At 39.4% G+C, this 17,684-nt stretch overlaps 5 protein-coding genes across 8 annotated transcripts; 2 read left to right on the top strand and 3 right to left on the bottom strand.

The window, feature by feature from the left end:
- Positions 1-37: 37 nt before the first annotated feature.
- LOC135170889 (cilium assembly protein DZIP1L) lies at positions 38-7,053 on the bottom strand. 4 transcript variants are annotated; one of them, XM_064137050.1, is made up of 5 exons: positions 6,923-7,053; positions 5,180-5,489; positions 4,410-5,094; positions 3,723-4,087; positions 38-3,428 (listed from the first exon to the last, which is right to left on the bottom strand). In XM_064137050.1, the coding sequence occupies exons 3-5, from the start codon at positions 4,528-4,530 to the stop codon at positions 1,122-1,124; spliced, it is 2,793 nt and encodes a 930-aa protein (XP_063993120.1). In that variant the 5' UTR covers positions 4,531-5,094; positions 5,180-5,489; positions 6,923-7,053; the 3' UTR covers positions 38-1,121. The 4 variants fall into 4 exon arrangements, with proteins under 4 accessions (XP_063993120.1, XP_063993118.1, XP_063993121.1 ...); XM_064137048.1 differs by lacking the exon at positions 6,923-7,053 and having other exon boundaries at positions 4,410-4,572; positions 5,044-5,094; positions 5,180-5,975; XM_064137051.1 differs by lacking the exon at positions 6,923-7,053 and having other exon boundaries at positions 4,410-4,572; positions 5,180-5,975.
- On the top strand, positions 6,964-9,542 carry LOC135170895 (rhodopsin). Its single transcript, XM_064137065.1, has 4 exons — positions 6,964-7,284; positions 7,591-7,838; positions 8,077-8,502; positions 8,874-9,542. Exons 1-4 carry the CDS (start codon positions 6,964-6,966, stop codon positions 9,001-9,003), a joined length of 1,125 nt encoding a protein of 374 aa, XP_063993135.1. The 3' UTR covers positions 9,004-9,542.
- On the bottom strand, positions 9,374-12,769 carry LOC135170894 (rhodopsin-like). Its single transcript, XM_064137064.1, has 3 exons — positions 12,634-12,769; positions 11,711-12,142; positions 9,374-11,095 (listed from the first exon to the last, which is right to left on the bottom strand). The coding sequence occupies exons 2-3, from the start codon at positions 12,135-12,137 to the stop codon at positions 10,329-10,331; spliced, it is 1,194 nt and encodes a 397-aa protein (XP_063993134.1). The 5' UTR covers positions 12,138-12,142; positions 12,634-12,769; the 3' UTR covers positions 9,374-10,328.
- A 159-nt stretch (positions 12,770-12,928) lies between these two features.
- Positions 12,929-14,664, bottom strand: LOC135170896 (COMM domain-containing protein 2). The gene is made up of 6 exons (XM_064137066.1): positions 14,527-14,664; positions 14,391-14,457; positions 14,232-14,309; positions 13,593-13,675; positions 13,349-13,522; positions 12,929-13,135 (listed from the first exon to the last, which is right to left on the bottom strand). Exons 2-6 carry the CDS (start codon positions 14,449-14,451, stop codon positions 12,929-12,931), a joined length of 603 nt encoding a protein of 200 aa, XP_063993136.1. The 5' UTR covers positions 14,452-14,457; positions 14,527-14,664.
- A 53-nt stretch (positions 14,665-14,717) lies between these two features.
- On the top strand, positions 14,718-17,145 carry LOC135170893 (O-glucosyltransferase rumi homolog). The gene is made up of 6 exons (XM_064137063.1): positions 14,718-14,857; positions 15,132-15,303; positions 15,782-15,983; positions 16,050-16,328; positions 16,616-16,848; positions 16,943-17,145. Exons 1-6 carry the CDS (start codon positions 14,731-14,733, stop codon positions 17,136-17,138), a joined length of 1,209 nt encoding a protein of 402 aa, XP_063993133.1. The 5' UTR covers positions 14,718-14,730; the 3' UTR covers positions 17,139-17,145.
- The last annotated feature ends 539 nt before the right edge of the window (positions 17,146-17,684 follow it).

A 17,684-nucleotide genomic window follows, 5' to 3' on the forward strand; every position in this document is an offset into this window, starting at 1 on the left:
TTTAAATCGAGATAATAATAACAAGAGATGCGATAATTTCAGGAATTTACGAAGACTATTGTCAGCTCTTCATTAATATTTAATTCATCATTCATTAATCATTATTTTTATCGTTATATTTTATTATTATTACACTTTCTACTTGAGATATTATATCGAAATTCACAAATCCTTTGTTATAAAATATTATAAAATAGATATTAACAGAAGGATAAATTATTTACAATAACTTCAGGCAGTTTACGTTCCAAATTAACATTTAAAAAAATAGTGAAGACGAAACCAACAATGTTTTACACTAAAACTGTTCTACAATTTCGTTATAAATCAAGATAATTGTTATAATGTTCAATCAACTAATTAAAAATATATAGAAACGATCAGAAGAGCGATTAAAAAAAAAGAATTGTTAAAAAGATTATTGATCGTTAATTAATGTCAATGCAGGAACCTCAAAATAACATCTGCATATTTAACACTAAAGTATTAATCAGACTTATCAATTACGAAATGAAAAAATCGAAATGTACATAAACAATTATCTTTCATCTATTATTCACGTCACAAATTACAAAATTCTCGAATACGTAAAAAACTTACAGAATATTTAGTAATTACGGGAGTAATTACCCGGGACAGGGTCACTGATAAATCTACTATTGTTCAGGAAAGAATACTAAATAGTTATTTGTCTTTGGTAATGTCAGGTACATGTTGACAGCGTGTCAAGAAATTCAGTAGAAAAATCGAGTGATGCTCCTGAGAAATTGGATTACAATTTTACTAAAGTCTATTCTATCCTATTAAAGTCTCCTCTATCTTAATTCACTTCTCATTAAATTATTTCCTATTAAAAACATCATTCGTCCTATTGTTTGAACTTTCACATCTGTATTTTTCATGGACAGGGATTGGCAGATAAAAAATTGAAAAAAAAAACTGAAAATTGCGATGAAAAAAAAAACTGAAAATTGCGATGAAAAAAAAAATCTATTAACAAAAATAAGACAGATTATTGTATTCCCCAGATATCGATTGTTTTGTCGAATGTTCGTTCGATTCCGAAAATCGAGAAAATCTCTCAAAAAATCTCGAAACCTCATATCGAATTCCACATCGACTTAATCCATACGAAGTAACTCCTCGATATCCGACTGCAGATTCGACTCTCTCCCAGGGAGAACGTCTTTCCCGAGGGTAGAACCACCCAAGGTCGAGGTCCTAGGGGCCGGTTGTGGGGGAATATTGACTTTCTGCCTCGCTTTCGCCATTATCTCCTCATACATCTCATTATCGAAGAGTTTGACGCCCCCCACAGGTCGTTGCCTCGTCATCACCTCGATCCTCCAGTCTTTCTGCTGTTGTTTCGCATCCTGAGGGCTCTCCACTGCTTCCTCGGAAGCACTGGACGTCCCCTCGTCGCTGTTCTCGAAGGTGGACGACACTTGGGAGCTCTTCGAGTAATTCATCTCACTCTCCTCGGTGTTGTCCAGGTCAAACAAGACTTTTTTCTTGACTAGACTCCCCACTGACCCTGTCATCGGTTTCAGGAGGCTCTTGCTCTTCGGGGAGCCCGGTAGACTCGCGATCTGATCCAATTTTCCCTGCAAAACGGAAACGTGCGGTGAATCTTGATCGACTTCACTCAATCCTAGAATTCGATTAGTCGTCTCTGTGGAAAATCGACCGAACGAATCTTTATTATAATCTTTTATGCTTTCGTAGGAGTGAAACAACTGTTTTAAGGGCTCGATGGGTCCTCGAGGGCTGGAGACGTATCGAGGCTCGACGAATTTCGTGGGGGAAAAGACAGAAAAATTTTCCCTTTTTGTGTCGATATTTCCCTTTCTAATATCGATATCTCCTTTCCTCGTATCGATATCTTCCCTTTCCCTGATCGATATCTCATCAATTTTATTAGGCAACAATTCAGACTGCGATTTCACGAAATTCGCTCTCTCTCTCGACAATTTGGGCCTGTTGTCCTTCTTCAGGGCCTTGAGGCTCACAATCGCCCGGCTCGTGACGTTACTCATCAGTCTATTCAAGGGAGACTTCGTAATGGGACTTGGAGATGCTCTAGAAGGAATCCGTTGAGTTCTAGCGATCGCGATCAACAATTTCTCTGAGATCTGTTCCCTCGTCTGTTTGAAATTTCGATGTTTCTTGGCGCCCAGTGCACGGTGGTGCCCCATGGTGGTGAGCAGCTGTCGGTAAGTCGGACGGGGAATCCCCGTCCACTCTGGATCGACACCAAGATCCCTCAGTCGATGATCGAAGTCCTGTTGAATGACAATTTTCGTTTCTTCATGACTTCTTTCAGTTTCTCGTGGGGCAATGGGACTGGCCCCATCGGACACATCTTCATCTGACTCAGTCTCAGATGTTTGAGACTCTGAAATCGTCTCGGAGTCTGCATCCACGTCCTCCAGAAGCTCCTGATCCAATCGATCTCCATCGAAGGTTCGGTTTTGATTTTCTGAACGATCTGGGGATTTTTGGGGACTTCGATGCCGATTGGGACTTTCCTCCAGTGATTTCGGGGTTTTCTTCTCCTGAAAATTGACTTCTTGTATTTCGATCCTGCGCGCTTGGTACATCAGACTTGATCTCTTTTCTGACGAAATTATTGAAGACGTTGGAGGTTCGTTTTTTTTCCTCGATCCAACGATTTCCCCTCGTCTCCTCTCGTTCTCCAACTTGACGTCTGTCCTCTCAGTGTCTGAAGGATCGAACTCCTTCGTCGACTCCCTCTGGACAACAGTGTCCACGTAGTTCCTCGATTTTTCCTCCAGTTGAACGATTTTACTCGTATAATCTAACTTCATTCTCTCAGTCGTCTGCTGATTGATGATCAGCTGCTGATTCAATCTCTCGATGTCCACCTGATGTTGTCTCTCGATCTCCTGAATTTTCGACTGCCAGTACTGATTCTCCTGGTGGTTCAGCTTCACCTGAGACTCTGATATCTCAAGGGCTTGATTTTTCAACTGATCTCGAAGCCTCTGGATCTCCTCCCCCTGTTGCTTCACGAGTTCATTCCTCTCGTCGTGTTGGTCAACAATTTTTCTCCCGGTTGCGTCGACACTTCGTATTTCACCGAATAAAATACTCCGGAGGTTGCTCATCTCCTCGCGATATTTTTCGTACTCTTCTTCGATTCTCTGCCGATCGTTGGACTCGATTTTTCGGGAGTGGAGGGCTCTCGGGGAGATGGAGTCCTGGAGTTTTCCTGGCTCGCTGCGGATTATTCTCTCGGTTTCGTTCAGACGTTCTTTCAGGGTTTTTATCTCGTTGTGGAGCTTCTCGGCCTCGGCACGATACTCCTCGTGCCCTGGGGATGCTGCGAGGGACTGAATCGAGTGACGACGAGTCATGTGGGAGGTCATGAAGACGGAGGAGATGAAGGTCTTGGGACAGTGGGGGCACTGGAATATAAACGTGTGGGTTATGATTCAACTGGATTTTTTATAGTAAATTTATTTAACTGTTAAATAAATTTAATATAAAAGTTTTGAGTCAAGAATTTCCCTCTGGAAATGAGTCGTTTTATGACATGAAAAAGATTTCTTGGATTTTCTTTTTAGTTATTGAAATATTATTTTATAATGTGGTTGTGAAAGTGTGAACTATCATCAGAGGGACAATCCAAATATATCAATAAATAAATGGATGAATAAATTAATTAATTAATGGATTATTGATTCTGTCGTGATTATTACCTTGTGAATTTCACCACTCGAATCGCTGAATTTTTTCTCCAGCCATTTGTATTTATCTCTGGATTTGTCCTTAAACTCCTTTATCTGCTCTTCAGCGGACGACAATTCTCGCCTGAGTTTGTGGGTCTCCTCCAGTCTCTGCTTCAAATCATCTTTCAAGATGATAACACTCTGATCCAAGTATTGCCTGCAGTACAGCAGATACTCCACCGATAGCTGAGCGAGTCGAAATATTTTTACGAAATTTGGATCGAGAATTTTGATGTCGTAGGCCGTCTCCAGGGAGTAATCCACAACGCTGTTGACGTTCTCGTCGATCGTTAGGAAGTCTCGGTCTCTCATAACGCGATCAATATCTATTGTACCTGAAAATTTATATTTATTTATTTTTATTTACCACTTTTTTTGTTATTTTTGTCACTTTTGGTGTTTTTGTTTTTTTTTTTTTGTTATTTTCATCTACTTTAATTATTGAATTCAATTAAAGAATTAATGATTACATTCTTGATGGAATCTTTCTGAAAGAAATTCTTGAGTATTAACTCCTCATCAGTAAATGAACGTGTGATAGAAAAATAATTAAGTATGAAGCACTAGTTAATGATTTGTTGGATTTCTTATAAAAAAATTCTATGAGAAAAATACAAAATTTTGAAATTATAAAATTATTTGGAATTGATAACGTACTTATACGATTCCAATCGATCCTCACTGGAGCTCTATGAACGTTGAAATAGAATCCAGACTCACGTGCGAGCTTTGGAAAATCGTGACACCAGTGAGTGCCAGCCCTCATCGAAAATGCCATCTTAGTATTTAATCATCTCCTGGTCCACGATGAGTCTGTGCACTGAGAGAAAAAATACATAGAGTTTAGTAAAACATTTATTTACTCAGAGAAGTAATTATTATTTCGCAATTATGTTCTTCTGATGGAGGCAGCCCCAGAAGGCCCTCATTAGCATTCAATTGTGGAAATCTTATTGCTCTTGAGGATGACTATGCTGCACATAACCTCAAATGCACTCCATAAATGATTATTAATTGTTAGAAAATATATTCTTCTGATTGAGGTATCGCCAGGAGACTCATTAGTATCTAATTATGACAATTAAATGCTCTTGGGGACGACTATGCTACAAATGACCTCGAACGAACCCCCAAATGATGATTGACATATTTTTTTGATTCGTCTCTTCTAGAGGGAGGAATTTTAATGAATTATCTAATGTTCATAATTATTTGAGGCCTTTCTTCAAGGTTATGATGCACATGAGCCTGAGAACCTGAGTTCCAGTCCAAATTCACATAATTGGTGTACCTCAAAGTCATCAAAGACTGTCTCGTAATGACCTGACTGAAGGGATCTGACCTTAAAAAATGAATAATTGTGTGAAGAAGATGGAAAGCTGAGTATATTTATTTCTCAGTGTGCAAGAACAATGAAAAATCCTTACCAACGTAACCCTCGTAATTAATATCTCATTAAGACCACCAACTGGTGCATGAAATTCCTATTCACCAGCTGTCTGAACCATCACAACGTTTGCACTTGGAAATAATTCCACCCACTCTGGCAGATATTCTGCGATGTGTTTTGATTCGAGATGATGCATCACTGATGTTGACACTGTCAATGTAATTGTCAGAGATCCTATGGTAACAGGAGAATGGGGAAGGGCTGTGCCAGGAGCAGCTGCACCTGCACACCTGCTTCTATATGTTACCCACCCCTTGGGTGAATAGTCTGAAGTCACCTGCGAATTTCTAAAACAAATGAATGTGGTTTGGACAACTTCAGACTTCTGGCAGTTATTTTAATGAAAATAATTGTTTATGGGCTAGAATTTGTTCGTCCTAGTCCCACATGGTACCCCACAGCATCTTCCAATCTTTTATCGACGTGGAAAGTAAATAATTGGGTTTTAAAAATTTTGAACAAAGGAATTTGTTGAAAAATTGAACAGACAAAGGCAGTGAACATTTCTCAGGACGAAAATTCCGAGTGTTTTCTCTCTAGATTTTTGTTTAAAAAAAATCCAGCAACAAAAAGGGATTAAAATTGGACTTGAGGGATTCTTTTAGATAATATGCTGATGGAATATTCTTCCCAAAATCGTCAAATTGTATTATTTTTTCTTAATTAACTTTGTTTTCTTGGTACAGTATAATTTTGTGGAAGTTGTCCCACCCCTCGACTTTACATAATCTATATTTATTTATTCCTCCCTAGGGTTTCACTTCTTGTTGTGACGATGTCTTTCAACGGTATTCTTAAGCCCTCCCTAATTCAATAAAGAAGCTTCTTAAGACTATTTGGGGGTTTATATGGTGTGCTTGGATATATCGGTCACTTCTCTAAAGGGTACAAATGAAGTGCCACTCCTACAACAGCGGTACATATTTAAGGAGACATTGGAGGCGTCTAGCCGAGCCGCATCCGATAGTCGTCAAAACAGCTCCATACCTTCCAACTTCCTCAGCAAAAACGTGAACCCACGCTTCAACAATTATACTTGGACTAGTTCGTCTCGTTACGATTTTTTCCAAGTACCCCAGAGGTGAGTACGCAATGAATTTTTTATAAACAAGATCGGAAAATTCCAGGGGAATTCTACAGGATTTTTTGGATAAAAAATTATTGTCAAAAAGGTGGACGACGTTGCTGATGTGTCTTGAAACGCGATCATGTTGCATTGAAATTTTTTTTTTTACTGAATTTCTGTTGATTTTTTGAGGAATTTCTATTGGGGTTCTGGTCAATTTCTATTTTTTCTAGATAAGGCCTGAAAATTCCATGGGAATTCCACAGGATTTCTCTTGAATTTATATTAATTTTGTTGTTGATATTCCACTGGGGAATTCCCCTCACATGAGTGCTCTTCTATAGAATATTAATAAAATTCCAGAGACTTCTCTCTACAAATTCTTTTCCATCTGAAATTTTTTCTAAACAAGCCCTAAAAAATCCACCAGAATTCCACAGGATTTCCCTTGAATTTCTATTAATTTTATTATTGATTCAACTGGAGAATTCCCCTCACATGAGTCCTCCTCCATAGAAAATTAATAGAATTCCAGAGGCTTCTCTTTACAAACTATTACCCCCCAAAAACTGTTCTGCACTTCACTGGAACCCCATAGGATTCCCATAGAATTTCTATTGAATTCCCATTAATTATATTGTCGATCCCACCTACCCATTATCATCATTAATCAACAATATCATTATCAGGGAGCAATGGCGACTTTAGCAGGACCTAGTTTTGCCGCTTACACATTCGGCGGAGCTGGTGGAAACCAAACCGTCGTGGACAAGGTACCAGCTGATATGCTCCACATGATCGATCCTCACTGGTATCAGTTTCCACCAATGAACCCATTGTGGCACGGAATTCTCGGTTTCGTCATCGGCTGCCTTGGTTTCGTATCAATTGTCGGTAATGGAATGGTCATCTACATCTTCTCCTCGACGAAATCACTCAGAACACCGAGCAATCTCCTGGTTGTCAACCTCGCATTCTCGGATTTCGCCATGATGGCCTGCATGGCACCACCGATGGTACGAATTCTCAATAATACCTAAACTACCAGAAGAAGTGAAGTGGAAAAAGTCAACTGAGTTCGTTTCCCCCCTGAAATTCATTCCACTCAGATATTTCTAATTAAATTATTAGGGAGGGGAGCAGACCCTCTCCTGGGGGTTGATGGCTCTACCAAGTGGAGGTTTAGCCCCTGACATCTAAAACAAAATTAACAGACCCATTGCAACCCCGTCCCAGTTCGTGGACATCAGTGAACCGATTAGGGACCACAATCCCCTCGTTAATGAGAATTAATTATAATTAAATTATGGTGGATGTTCCAGGTGATAAACTGCTACTACGAGACGTGGGTTTTCGGTCCACTAATGTGCGAGCTGTACGCCTGTGCCGGTTCTCTCTTCGGATGTGGCTCCATTTGGTCAATGACTATGATTGCATTTGACAGATACAACGTAATTGTTAAGGGACTTGCAGGCAAACCCATGACCATCAACGGAGCACTCCTCCGAATCCTTGGAATCTGGGTGTTCTCACTTGCATGGACGATCGCACCCTTCTTCGGATGGAATCGGTAAGAATATTTTCCCCTTCATGGGGATGACTGGGGCAACAGAAACGTGGGATGAACTGGACACACCCGAAAAACGATTTTATTTAAAACTTTCCATTTTTTTTCTCAGTCTTTATTTTAATGAAAATCTTAATTAATTGAGTCTTGGGGTGTTTGAGATGGGGTGGGGCACCTCAGAGACGTGGGGTAAACTGGACACACACGTTTTAAATGCAATTAACTGAATTTTCTCCATCAGATACGTTCCCGAGGGCAACATGACAGCCTGCGGTACTGACTATCTCAACAAGGACTGGCTGTCACGCTCCTACATCCTGGTTTACAGCATCTTCGTGTACTACTCGCCACTTCTCCTGATCATCTACTCTTACTACTTCATCATCCAGGCTGTCTCAGCCCACGAGAAGAACATGCGAGAGCAGGCGAAGAAGATGAACGTCGCCTCCCTGAGATCAGCTGAGAATCAGGCACAGAGTGCTGAATGTAAATTGGCGAAGGTCGCCCTCATGACGATCTCCCTGTGGTTCATGGCATGGACCCCATACCTCGTCATCAACTACGCCGGTGTCTTTGAGAGCGCCAAGATCAGCCCCCTGTTCACCATCTGGGGATCAGTCTTCGCCAAGGCCAATGCTGTCTACAATCCAATTGTCTACGGCATCAGGTGACGAAGTTATTCAATTATCGAACGATTCCGAAGGTCTCAGCCTTGAAAAATTGGTTCTCCCCGTTGAAAAGGGGATGAAACGTGTTCAAGGTGAACCGAAGGGGATGATTAATTTACAAAAACGTTAAAAAATCCGAGGTGGTTGACGTATGGCCCCGCCATCTTGCTTGAGTACCTCCTAGAGGTGTCGTCAGAGGTGTCAAAGATGGCGGCCCTTCCACCTCGAATGTTTGGACATTTTTATAATTTTATAACTCCCAGTGAATGATGGAAAAGTCATGCACTTTTCAGGGAAATGAACCATTTTTTAGGCCCTTTTTGACGAAACAATTATTATTAACGACTTGATAATCTTCCATTGTCCACAGCCACCCTAAATACCGTGCAGCCCTCTTCCAGCGATTCCCATCACTGGCCTGTGGTGGCAATGAGTCATCCGGAAGTGACGCCACATCGACCACAACAACCGTCACCGAAGGCGAAAAGGCCTCCGCATAAATATCGATTTTGCACGATTCCAAGGATCGCAATCGAGATACGTTCAACTGAATCTCGAATATCTAAACACATCGTCTTCACATCAGGACATGCAAATACCTAACAATTGCTCACTCATACGCAGAGGCTCATATTGAATCTTCTAACGAGTTTCGGTGTCTCTCGACTCACGTCACATTGAAATTTACACTCGATAATTACACATCAGTGTCATCTTCTGGTACCTTAAAATTTTGACATCGTTTGGGGGTGACAATGGAGACACCGAAGGGTGGAAAATCCCACCCAATTCAACTGCGGTATCAAGGCCATCAGGAAAACACTCTAGGAGAGAAAAATGGTTGACTCCATCGATTTTCAAGTTCTGGAATTATTTTGCACCACAATTTGATTCAATTGTTATTTGACAATCAGATGGAACGTTATTTTTTTCCCTCTTGATACTGAAATGCGTGTGGAAAATAGCAGTCCATTGGATTGGCACCATCGTTGTATCTGTCTTGAATTTTGTAATATTAAATCAACCCTTGAAGCAACAACTGATTTTATCATTTCAATATTTCCTCAGGAACATTATCATTGTTCATCAGTTTGTTAAGTTCACTTTGAAGATATTCAACACCAACATTTCTTTATATTATTATAAAAAAATGTGTAAAAACTCAGGAAAGAGTTTTTCAGCTTTTCAGGGGTGCAAGAGAAATTAGGAAAGGGTGGAAAAGGGGAGGGGAGGGGGTAGAAGGGGAAAATTGGGGTAAAGAATTGATTTATCACATTCGATTGTGAGTATCGCCTCAACTAACAAAAATTCCATTTTGAGGGAAAAAAAAAATTGCAGATAAATGCAAAAGGGGGGCCCAGCCCCCTGGAGAGTTGAGTAAAGGGCGTAGCCCTCAGTTTAACAAAAAAAAAATACAAAGGGCATCTGCCCTTCTGTATCTCCCAATTTTTTTCCCTTTCATTTGTCAAATCAAAGAATATCTTGATTTCTGCGGTGAAATACTTCGTTTTTATTATTTGTACCCAAATTTCATGTTTCTCTCATCGTGAAATCGACGTTTCCCTACTGATTTTCCCTTTTCCTCATCCTGGGATTGGCATAGGCCCTTCCCTGAACTTCCCTGAAGAAGTGAAAATCACTGAGGAAAAATATCGTATGACATCGCCTTCGGGTCGATGTAAAAACCCTGTGACAGACGTTCCAAAATATCCAATTCCCTCGAAAAAAAAATGAAGAATCAACAATTTGACGATGAAAACCATAGAAATATGATCCCGAAATCTAACTCCACACGAGAATAGACGATTTGGTTTAACTATAAATTCTAAGCCTTTCCCGTAGCTGTAGTAGTCTGGGAAGCTGTATCACCACCTCCACTTTTCGTCTGTTCAGTCGTTCCACAGACAAAGCAGGGTAACTTTTGCTGAAGAGCTGCTCTGTACTTGGGATGACTGATACCATAGACAATGGGATTGTAGCAGGCATTGGTCTTAGCGAAGAGTGATCCCCAGATAGTAAACAGTGGGCTGATTGTCGCTGTTTCAAAAATTCCCGTGTAATTAATGACAAGATATGGTGTCCACGCCATAAACCACAAAGATATCGTTGTCAAAGCAACTTTAGCCAATTTAGCTTCAGCACTAGTGGAGTCCTGTTCACCACTTCTCAGAGAAGCGACATTCATCTTCTTGGCTTGCTCTCTCATCGCCTTCTCATGAGCAGCAACTGCGGATACGATGAACCAGTAGCTGTAGATTATCGTGAATAATGGTGTGTAGTAAACGAAGACACTGTAAACGAGAATGTAGGATCTTGACACCCAGTCCTTGGTGAGATAATCGGTGCCACAGGCGGTCATGTTGCCCTCAGGAACGTATCGATTCCACCCCAACATGGGCAGTATTGTCCAGAGGAAGGAGAAAGACCAGATTATGAGGATCTGAATGAGGGCTCTGGTTATCGTCAATGGTGTCCCCGACATTCCCTTGACGATGACGTTGTAACGATCGTAGGCTATTGCTGTCATTGTCCATATGGATGCACCACCACAGAGGGAACCCACCATTGCGTAGATGTCACACATCAGGGGACCTTGAATTTTGTAATTATGTCAGTGTTAAGGGGGTAGGGGAGGTTGAGGAAGTTGTAAACATCCAGGTAATTTTTTTAGGGGATTTTATGAGATGTTAATGAATCGAGAAAAAATGGTGTGCAACATTTTTAAGTTCAGACAAAGGGTAACAATGAAAATTAGTCAGAGAGTTGATACGTGAGAACACGTGGGGGGGGGGGCGATAAATTTAGACGTTTTTCTACATTCTCGACTTGTCGATAATAAGGGAAAATATAAGGGAGATGTCAGTAGCCACTTTAAGGTTTATTTTTTTTATAATTAAAAAGTAATGCGTAATTCAGGGAGTGAAGTGGTAAAACGACACGAGCTGACTTATGTGCGTCGTTTTTGGAGGATATCTTCAAATCGAAGAGAGATAGCGCATTTTTGGTGATAACATTTATTATAGTACTAAATCAGCCCTACAAAAAAGGTCCGGATAATAATTTTGCTATCTCCCTTAGATCTGGAGATATTCGCCAAAAACTGGTCCACAATCAGAAGGAATTTGTCAACTTTTACCACTGAAATATTTTCCCGAAATTTAATGGTTCCATATTTGGATGAAGTTGAATAAGGAAGAGAATACTCACCCAGTACCCACGTCTCGTACCAACAATTAACTACCATTGGAGGGGACTGTATAATCATCATGAGAAAATCGGAAAAAGCCAGATTGATAACCAGGAGATTGGACGGTGTTCTCAACGATGGGGTAAATAAAAATATGTAAACTACGACGCCATTGCCAGACCAGCCCAGTATTCCAATGACAATCATCACCAACCCCAGTAATTTATGCCAGAGTGGATCCATCGGGGGAAATTGATACCAATGGGGATCAATCAAACTCAGCATTTCCTCGGGTACTTTGTCAGCGACAGTCTGATTGCTGTAGCGCATCCACTGTCGGGCGGCCTTAGGTCCCATCGTTGCAACATGATTCATCAGTGTTTCTGATGTTGAGTTGAGGGACAACAGCTCCAGCGTTGACGTTACGTTAGCAACAATGTGTTCCATTATTCCTGAGACACGAGTGACGCACGTCAAAATTGAGAGTAAATTTTTTTCTATTTTCTTCCGAGAGAATTAATTTTATAGTCGACCGTCAGAACTGTCATTTGAGCTCAAGCTTCCAAAACATTGATTATTTAACAATTTTAGTTCAAAAACGTGCACATAAACTTCTGTTCAGAAGATTTTATTTAATTTTCATTTCATTTTATCGTGAAATAAATAAAATTTCATTAAAAACCTATTGAACATCTCAGCGTCCAGACAAAACAGCCAAAAAGACGATTGTTTATCCCATAAAATAACAATCTATAGCAACAATGGGGGCACCATCCAATCAAATTGAAAATCTGACAAATAACTTGAAAAAAAATCTTAGGGAATTTAATAAAATTAAATAAACAATGTACGACACGTGACAGGAGCAATGTTACTACCAGCAACAACTAAACTTATTAATTTAATAATGAAACAATCCACTTGATTATTTTTTAACACTCACTCGGCTCAGGATCATGAAAACAGAGACTAGTAATTTTCGAGACATCAAATCTACGTGATACTGATCAATCCAGTGGTCAGTACGACTAATGCTTTCCATCATTCCTTTTTATACGACTGTGAGAAGCCAACGAAACATTTTATGCAATATTCCAATATGAAATTGTATTATTTCGGGTCTTCCTCGAGATGGTGATGCTCGTCGGGGCATTTGTCAGAGTAAATTACGCTCGATCGATCCACGTTTGTCTCAAGGTTTCTTTTATTGCTTTCTAACCGGATAATTACGGTTCAATTTATTTTATACTCCTCTTGATCTTGCGAATGTGCTGACTGCGACCCTCTTGAATAGCCGCCTCCAGTTCATGAGTTAAATGGAGGAGATTTCGGGGATCAGATTGGAGGAGTACGTGCTCTTCTGGAGATGATTTGCCAGCATTTTTCAAGGTCAAATCCAGCGCAATGGAGGGCACTACCTGATGGAGCAGAGTTCTCGACGCGACCTGGGGAGGAATTCATTGGGGGAATAATTATTTAAAGATTAGAAATTTGTCGGTTCCTCAAATTATTAATTAACTCCTCATCTACGGGGTGGGGCCCTCGTCCTGTTCCCAAACCCCTCCCTCCAGGGTCTTCCTCATAAACTTAACTGATACATAAATCGATTTGTCTGGATGTTATCCCTTCACATGGGAATTTCACGATTTTATATCTACCTGTACTTCGAATCTCCATTCCATATTGTGGTACTGTGGTACATTGAATCCAACATCAGCCAGTGCATCGTGAAGTTCTTGCTGTCTCTCGGTGTAGAGTGAGCACAGGAGTGATTCCCTCTCATCAGTAAAACCGACGTCATTAATCAGGGTCTTAAATGCCTCGAGGTTCAACTGAAATGGACATCAGGTCTGGAATGACTGACAGCAGGGGCATCTGCCAATGTAGTTATTTATTATTTACCCGGTTTTTCGTGCACTCAACGAGCAAGTACACCAATCCCTCCACGGAATTCTGAATGACTTTGGATTCCACTTCGAGCTTTTCTGAAAGTAAAATTTGGGATTCATCAGTGTCACAGATCAGGAACGTTCAGCAGTCTTCATGTGTTGAATTGAACGTATTGTGTCACGTTGTCTATTGTGATTTCCTTTAATTAATAAAAATTTACTCTAGTGTTTGTTATGATTTTTTGTCCCTCTATTTGCATTTGTATTTTGTCATTGGGAATTAATGGTGAAATCAGTAAAAATGATATGAGAAGTGGTGAGAACAGTTTTCAGAAATGTTTTTATCAGTTATCAGATGAAATACTTGTTAAAAATATCCTAACCTCACTTTCAATCATTTTATTGATTTTCCATCATTAAATTAACATAAAATTTGATCCCAAAATCATTGTAGGAAATTTTGGGAGTAAATCTCATCCAAAAAACATAAATACAGATACTTTGTAGAACTGCAGTCCAGTTTTGGTGGAGGTTATGTTGTATCTGTCGATGGGATTGACTCCAGAATTTGTTTTTTGCATTATCCAGGTGCTAATGTTAAACAAATTGAGAGAAAAGGTGATAGAATAGTTGATAGATGAATAAAACTCACGCGCTGCAGCTGCATATAATTTCAAGTTGGGTCCCTTCTGCAGGTAATCAGTAACTAATTTACAGAAATCCTGGACCACTGAGTGGAAATAATATCATAATTAATAGCAACCGTTGGAAAATTCGTATTTTTTGGGTTTTGTGATAATGACATATTCACCCTGAACTGGCTGCTCCAACAAAAACAACAGGTGTGGTTTGTGATCAGGTGATATCATCATTGTTGTCTACAAAAAATAATGAAGGGTTTATCCAGACGCCAATAAACAAAATAAATAACTATATAAACAAATAACCTGTGAACCTGTGGGTGACCTAAAGGCATCTGTGACCTGTGAGTGACCTCAAGGAACCTGTGGGTGACCAGATGGAACCTTCATACCTACAGAGCATCTACATGTAGTTTCTCCTGGAGACGCTAGCGCCATTCAGCCTCCACCAACACATCAAAACATACCCCAGTGTCATTTATTATCATTCCCGACTTATTTGATTAGATTATGTATATTTTACAATTTACTTTACTGTCTCTAATCTGCCTAAACGTGTTATGCACCGAGGAATTCTGCTCCATCGAGAGTGACACTGGGTGTCAACAAAGCAGTCAAAAGCCTAGAATTTTAGAAGGTAACCTCAAATGCAGTTTGTTTAACTGATCTGTATATCTTCGATACATTTTAAAATTTACACATAAATCATCAGTCATTTAACTGGACTCTAGACAAGATGAGGAGGAGAGGGAGAAACATTTTGTCTAGTCGTCTTCGACATAACCTCTTTATTTACATTTCTTTGTTCTCCAGCGCCTCAAAAGCTATCTCTTTGTTTAATCTACTTAGGGACATTTTCACAAGTAACAGACCCATTTGCCTTCAATAATGCAATATTAATTAATTGTTAGGTCTCGACAATAAGTACGAAGGTTACCTGAAGGCCATCCAAGATGCAGAGAATAATTTTAAGGAATGTAAAGCTCAGAACTGTGGCTGCTTCAAGAAAATTATCAGCAAAGATTTGTTACCATTCAGGGAGAAGGGAATCAACGAGCAGTTGATAGAACTATCACAATCAAGGTATTTCACTCGTTTTCTGAACTCTTTTGTCACTTTTGACTTTCGAATCATTTTGATTGGGACCTTTTTTGTGTTTTAAAGTCAGTACTACAACAAATGTCATCACAAAAATTCTGCTATCTCTCTTAGATTCGAAGATATCGCTAAAAAATTGGATTTCCCCCAGGAATATTTCTCATAACTCTCAGATCTTCATTTCATAACCTCAAACTTGTTTCATTACTTCAAAAAAACCCTAAGAAATATTTTTTTCTTCATCTAATCACCTCTGGGAATTCCCCCAGTCCTTTGGATCATCAATTTGGTCGTTTCTCTGATCCAAAAATTTTTATAACGTGTCAAAGTAGGACTTTTCCAACCCCAGGAGCCTTTAGATTCCCAACCTGGAGCCTTCCTGGTACCTCCAGACCTGGAGTCACCCCTCAAACATCGCTGAGAGTGTCCATTACATTACCCCTAAACCCTCTTAATTTTCCAGGGGCATAACGTACCAAATTATCGACAAAAACCTGTACAGAAGTAGAGAATGCATGTTTCCCTCGAGGTGTGCTGGAATAGAGCATTTTCTCTTCAAAGTTATGGACAACCTCACTGACACTGAATTCGTCATCAACACGAGAGACTATCCCCAGTCCAGTAAACACTTTGGGACTTCACTTCCAGTATTTTCTTTCAGTAAGGTAATCACTTGTATGCACACCTAACCTCAAAATTACGGTTTCACTCATGCGAATGTTATTTCACAGACATCTGATTACTACGACGTAATGTATCCTGCTTGGTCCTTCTGGGAGGGTGGTCCAGCAATAGCTCTGTACCCTCGAGGCCTAGGACGTTGGGATCAGCATCGTTCGTCCTTGAACGAAGCGAGGAAATCGATCCCTTGGGATCGAAAGGAGAATAAAGCATTTTTCAGAGGCTCCAGGACTAGCTCAGAAAGGGATAATCTGGTGCTATTGAGCAGAGATCATCCCCAATTGGTTGACGCACAATACACGAAGAATCAAGCTTGGAAGTCAGACGAGGTATTTTATGTTTATTTATCATTTTGCAATGTCAAAAGAACAAGTTTCAACGAATTTCGGAACGAAAATAAATAAAGATAAATAAGTTATGGTTCGGTTAGAGACAGAGGAATTAGGACATGTAGGTATGTAGGTTCATAAGGTCATGTAGATAGTGTACATAAATAAATAAATAAATAAACAAATGGATAAATCACTCAATCAATCAATAAATGAATAAAGAGATCAGTAAAATCAGGCAATTGAATGAGGAATGCAAATTAATTGTTAATTATTGAACCCATTAGGACACCCTCCACAGACCCCCAGCATCAGAGGTATCTCTGGAGGATCATTGTAAATACAAATATTTATTTAACTATCGAGGAGTCGCTGCTTCCTTCAGACACAAACATTTATTCTTATGCAATTCTCTGGTGTTTCACGTTGGAGACGAGTGGCTGGAGTTTTATTACGACGTCATGAAACCCTGGATTCATTATATTCCAGTTCCTAAGGATGCGAGTCAACACGAATTGAAGTGAGTGGTCATGAATTGATTAGAATAACAGTTAAATACATAAATAAAGCTGTTGCACATACACAAACACAATTTATTTTCTTTGTTTCAACAGACGATTGATCTCATTCGCCAGAGACCACGACGAAGTAGCTAAAAAAATAGCTCAACGAGGGAGAGACTTCGTCTGGAAGAGATTACGAATGTCAGATGTAACTTGTTACTGGAGGAAGCTCCTCCAGGAGTATTCTAAACTGTTAAAATATAAACCAAGACTGAGGAAAGACGTCATGAAATTGAATAAAGTATGAAAAATTACTGCAGGATCTTCCCATTTACTATTTTTAATGTTCACACCCAACGAAAAAAGAAGAGATTTTCTTCGGGAAAATATTTGCAGATGAATTTCACGTGGATTTTCTTTCATGTAAGTATGGATAGTCTATAATATACATGTTCTATGACATCGTTAATTTTATTATCGTTCTCGAAGCAGTTATCGATTCTAATCGTCTCTGAGAACTTGACTCACTCGACTGGAACGTCACGAAGCGAATAAATTTTGGGGAAATCATATTGAATCGCACTACAAGGGATTAATGAACAATTTAAGACGTCATTAATACGATAATTATCATGGGGAATTGAATCAGAATAATTGCGATAAAAAAATCTATTGGTATTCGATTGAAATTGAAATTTTGGAAATCAGTAGATTTTTCTTTTTATTTTTTTATGCAGAATGAAAGTTTACAACAATTTTTGATAATTTTCAATTTTTTATAGACATTATTGATGACTTATTCATACGTTGATTAACATAAAGAATAAAATTCAATTTATTACAGAGAAAAACA

This window comes from Diachasmimorpha longicaudata, chromosome 18 (assembly GCF_034640455.1).
Source record: "Diachasmimorpha longicaudata isolate KC_UGA_2023 chromosome 18, iyDiaLong2, whole genome shotgun sequence".
NCBI classification, from domain to species: domain Eukaryota; kingdom Metazoa; phylum Arthropoda; class Insecta; order Hymenoptera; family Braconidae; genus Diachasmimorpha; species Diachasmimorpha longicaudata.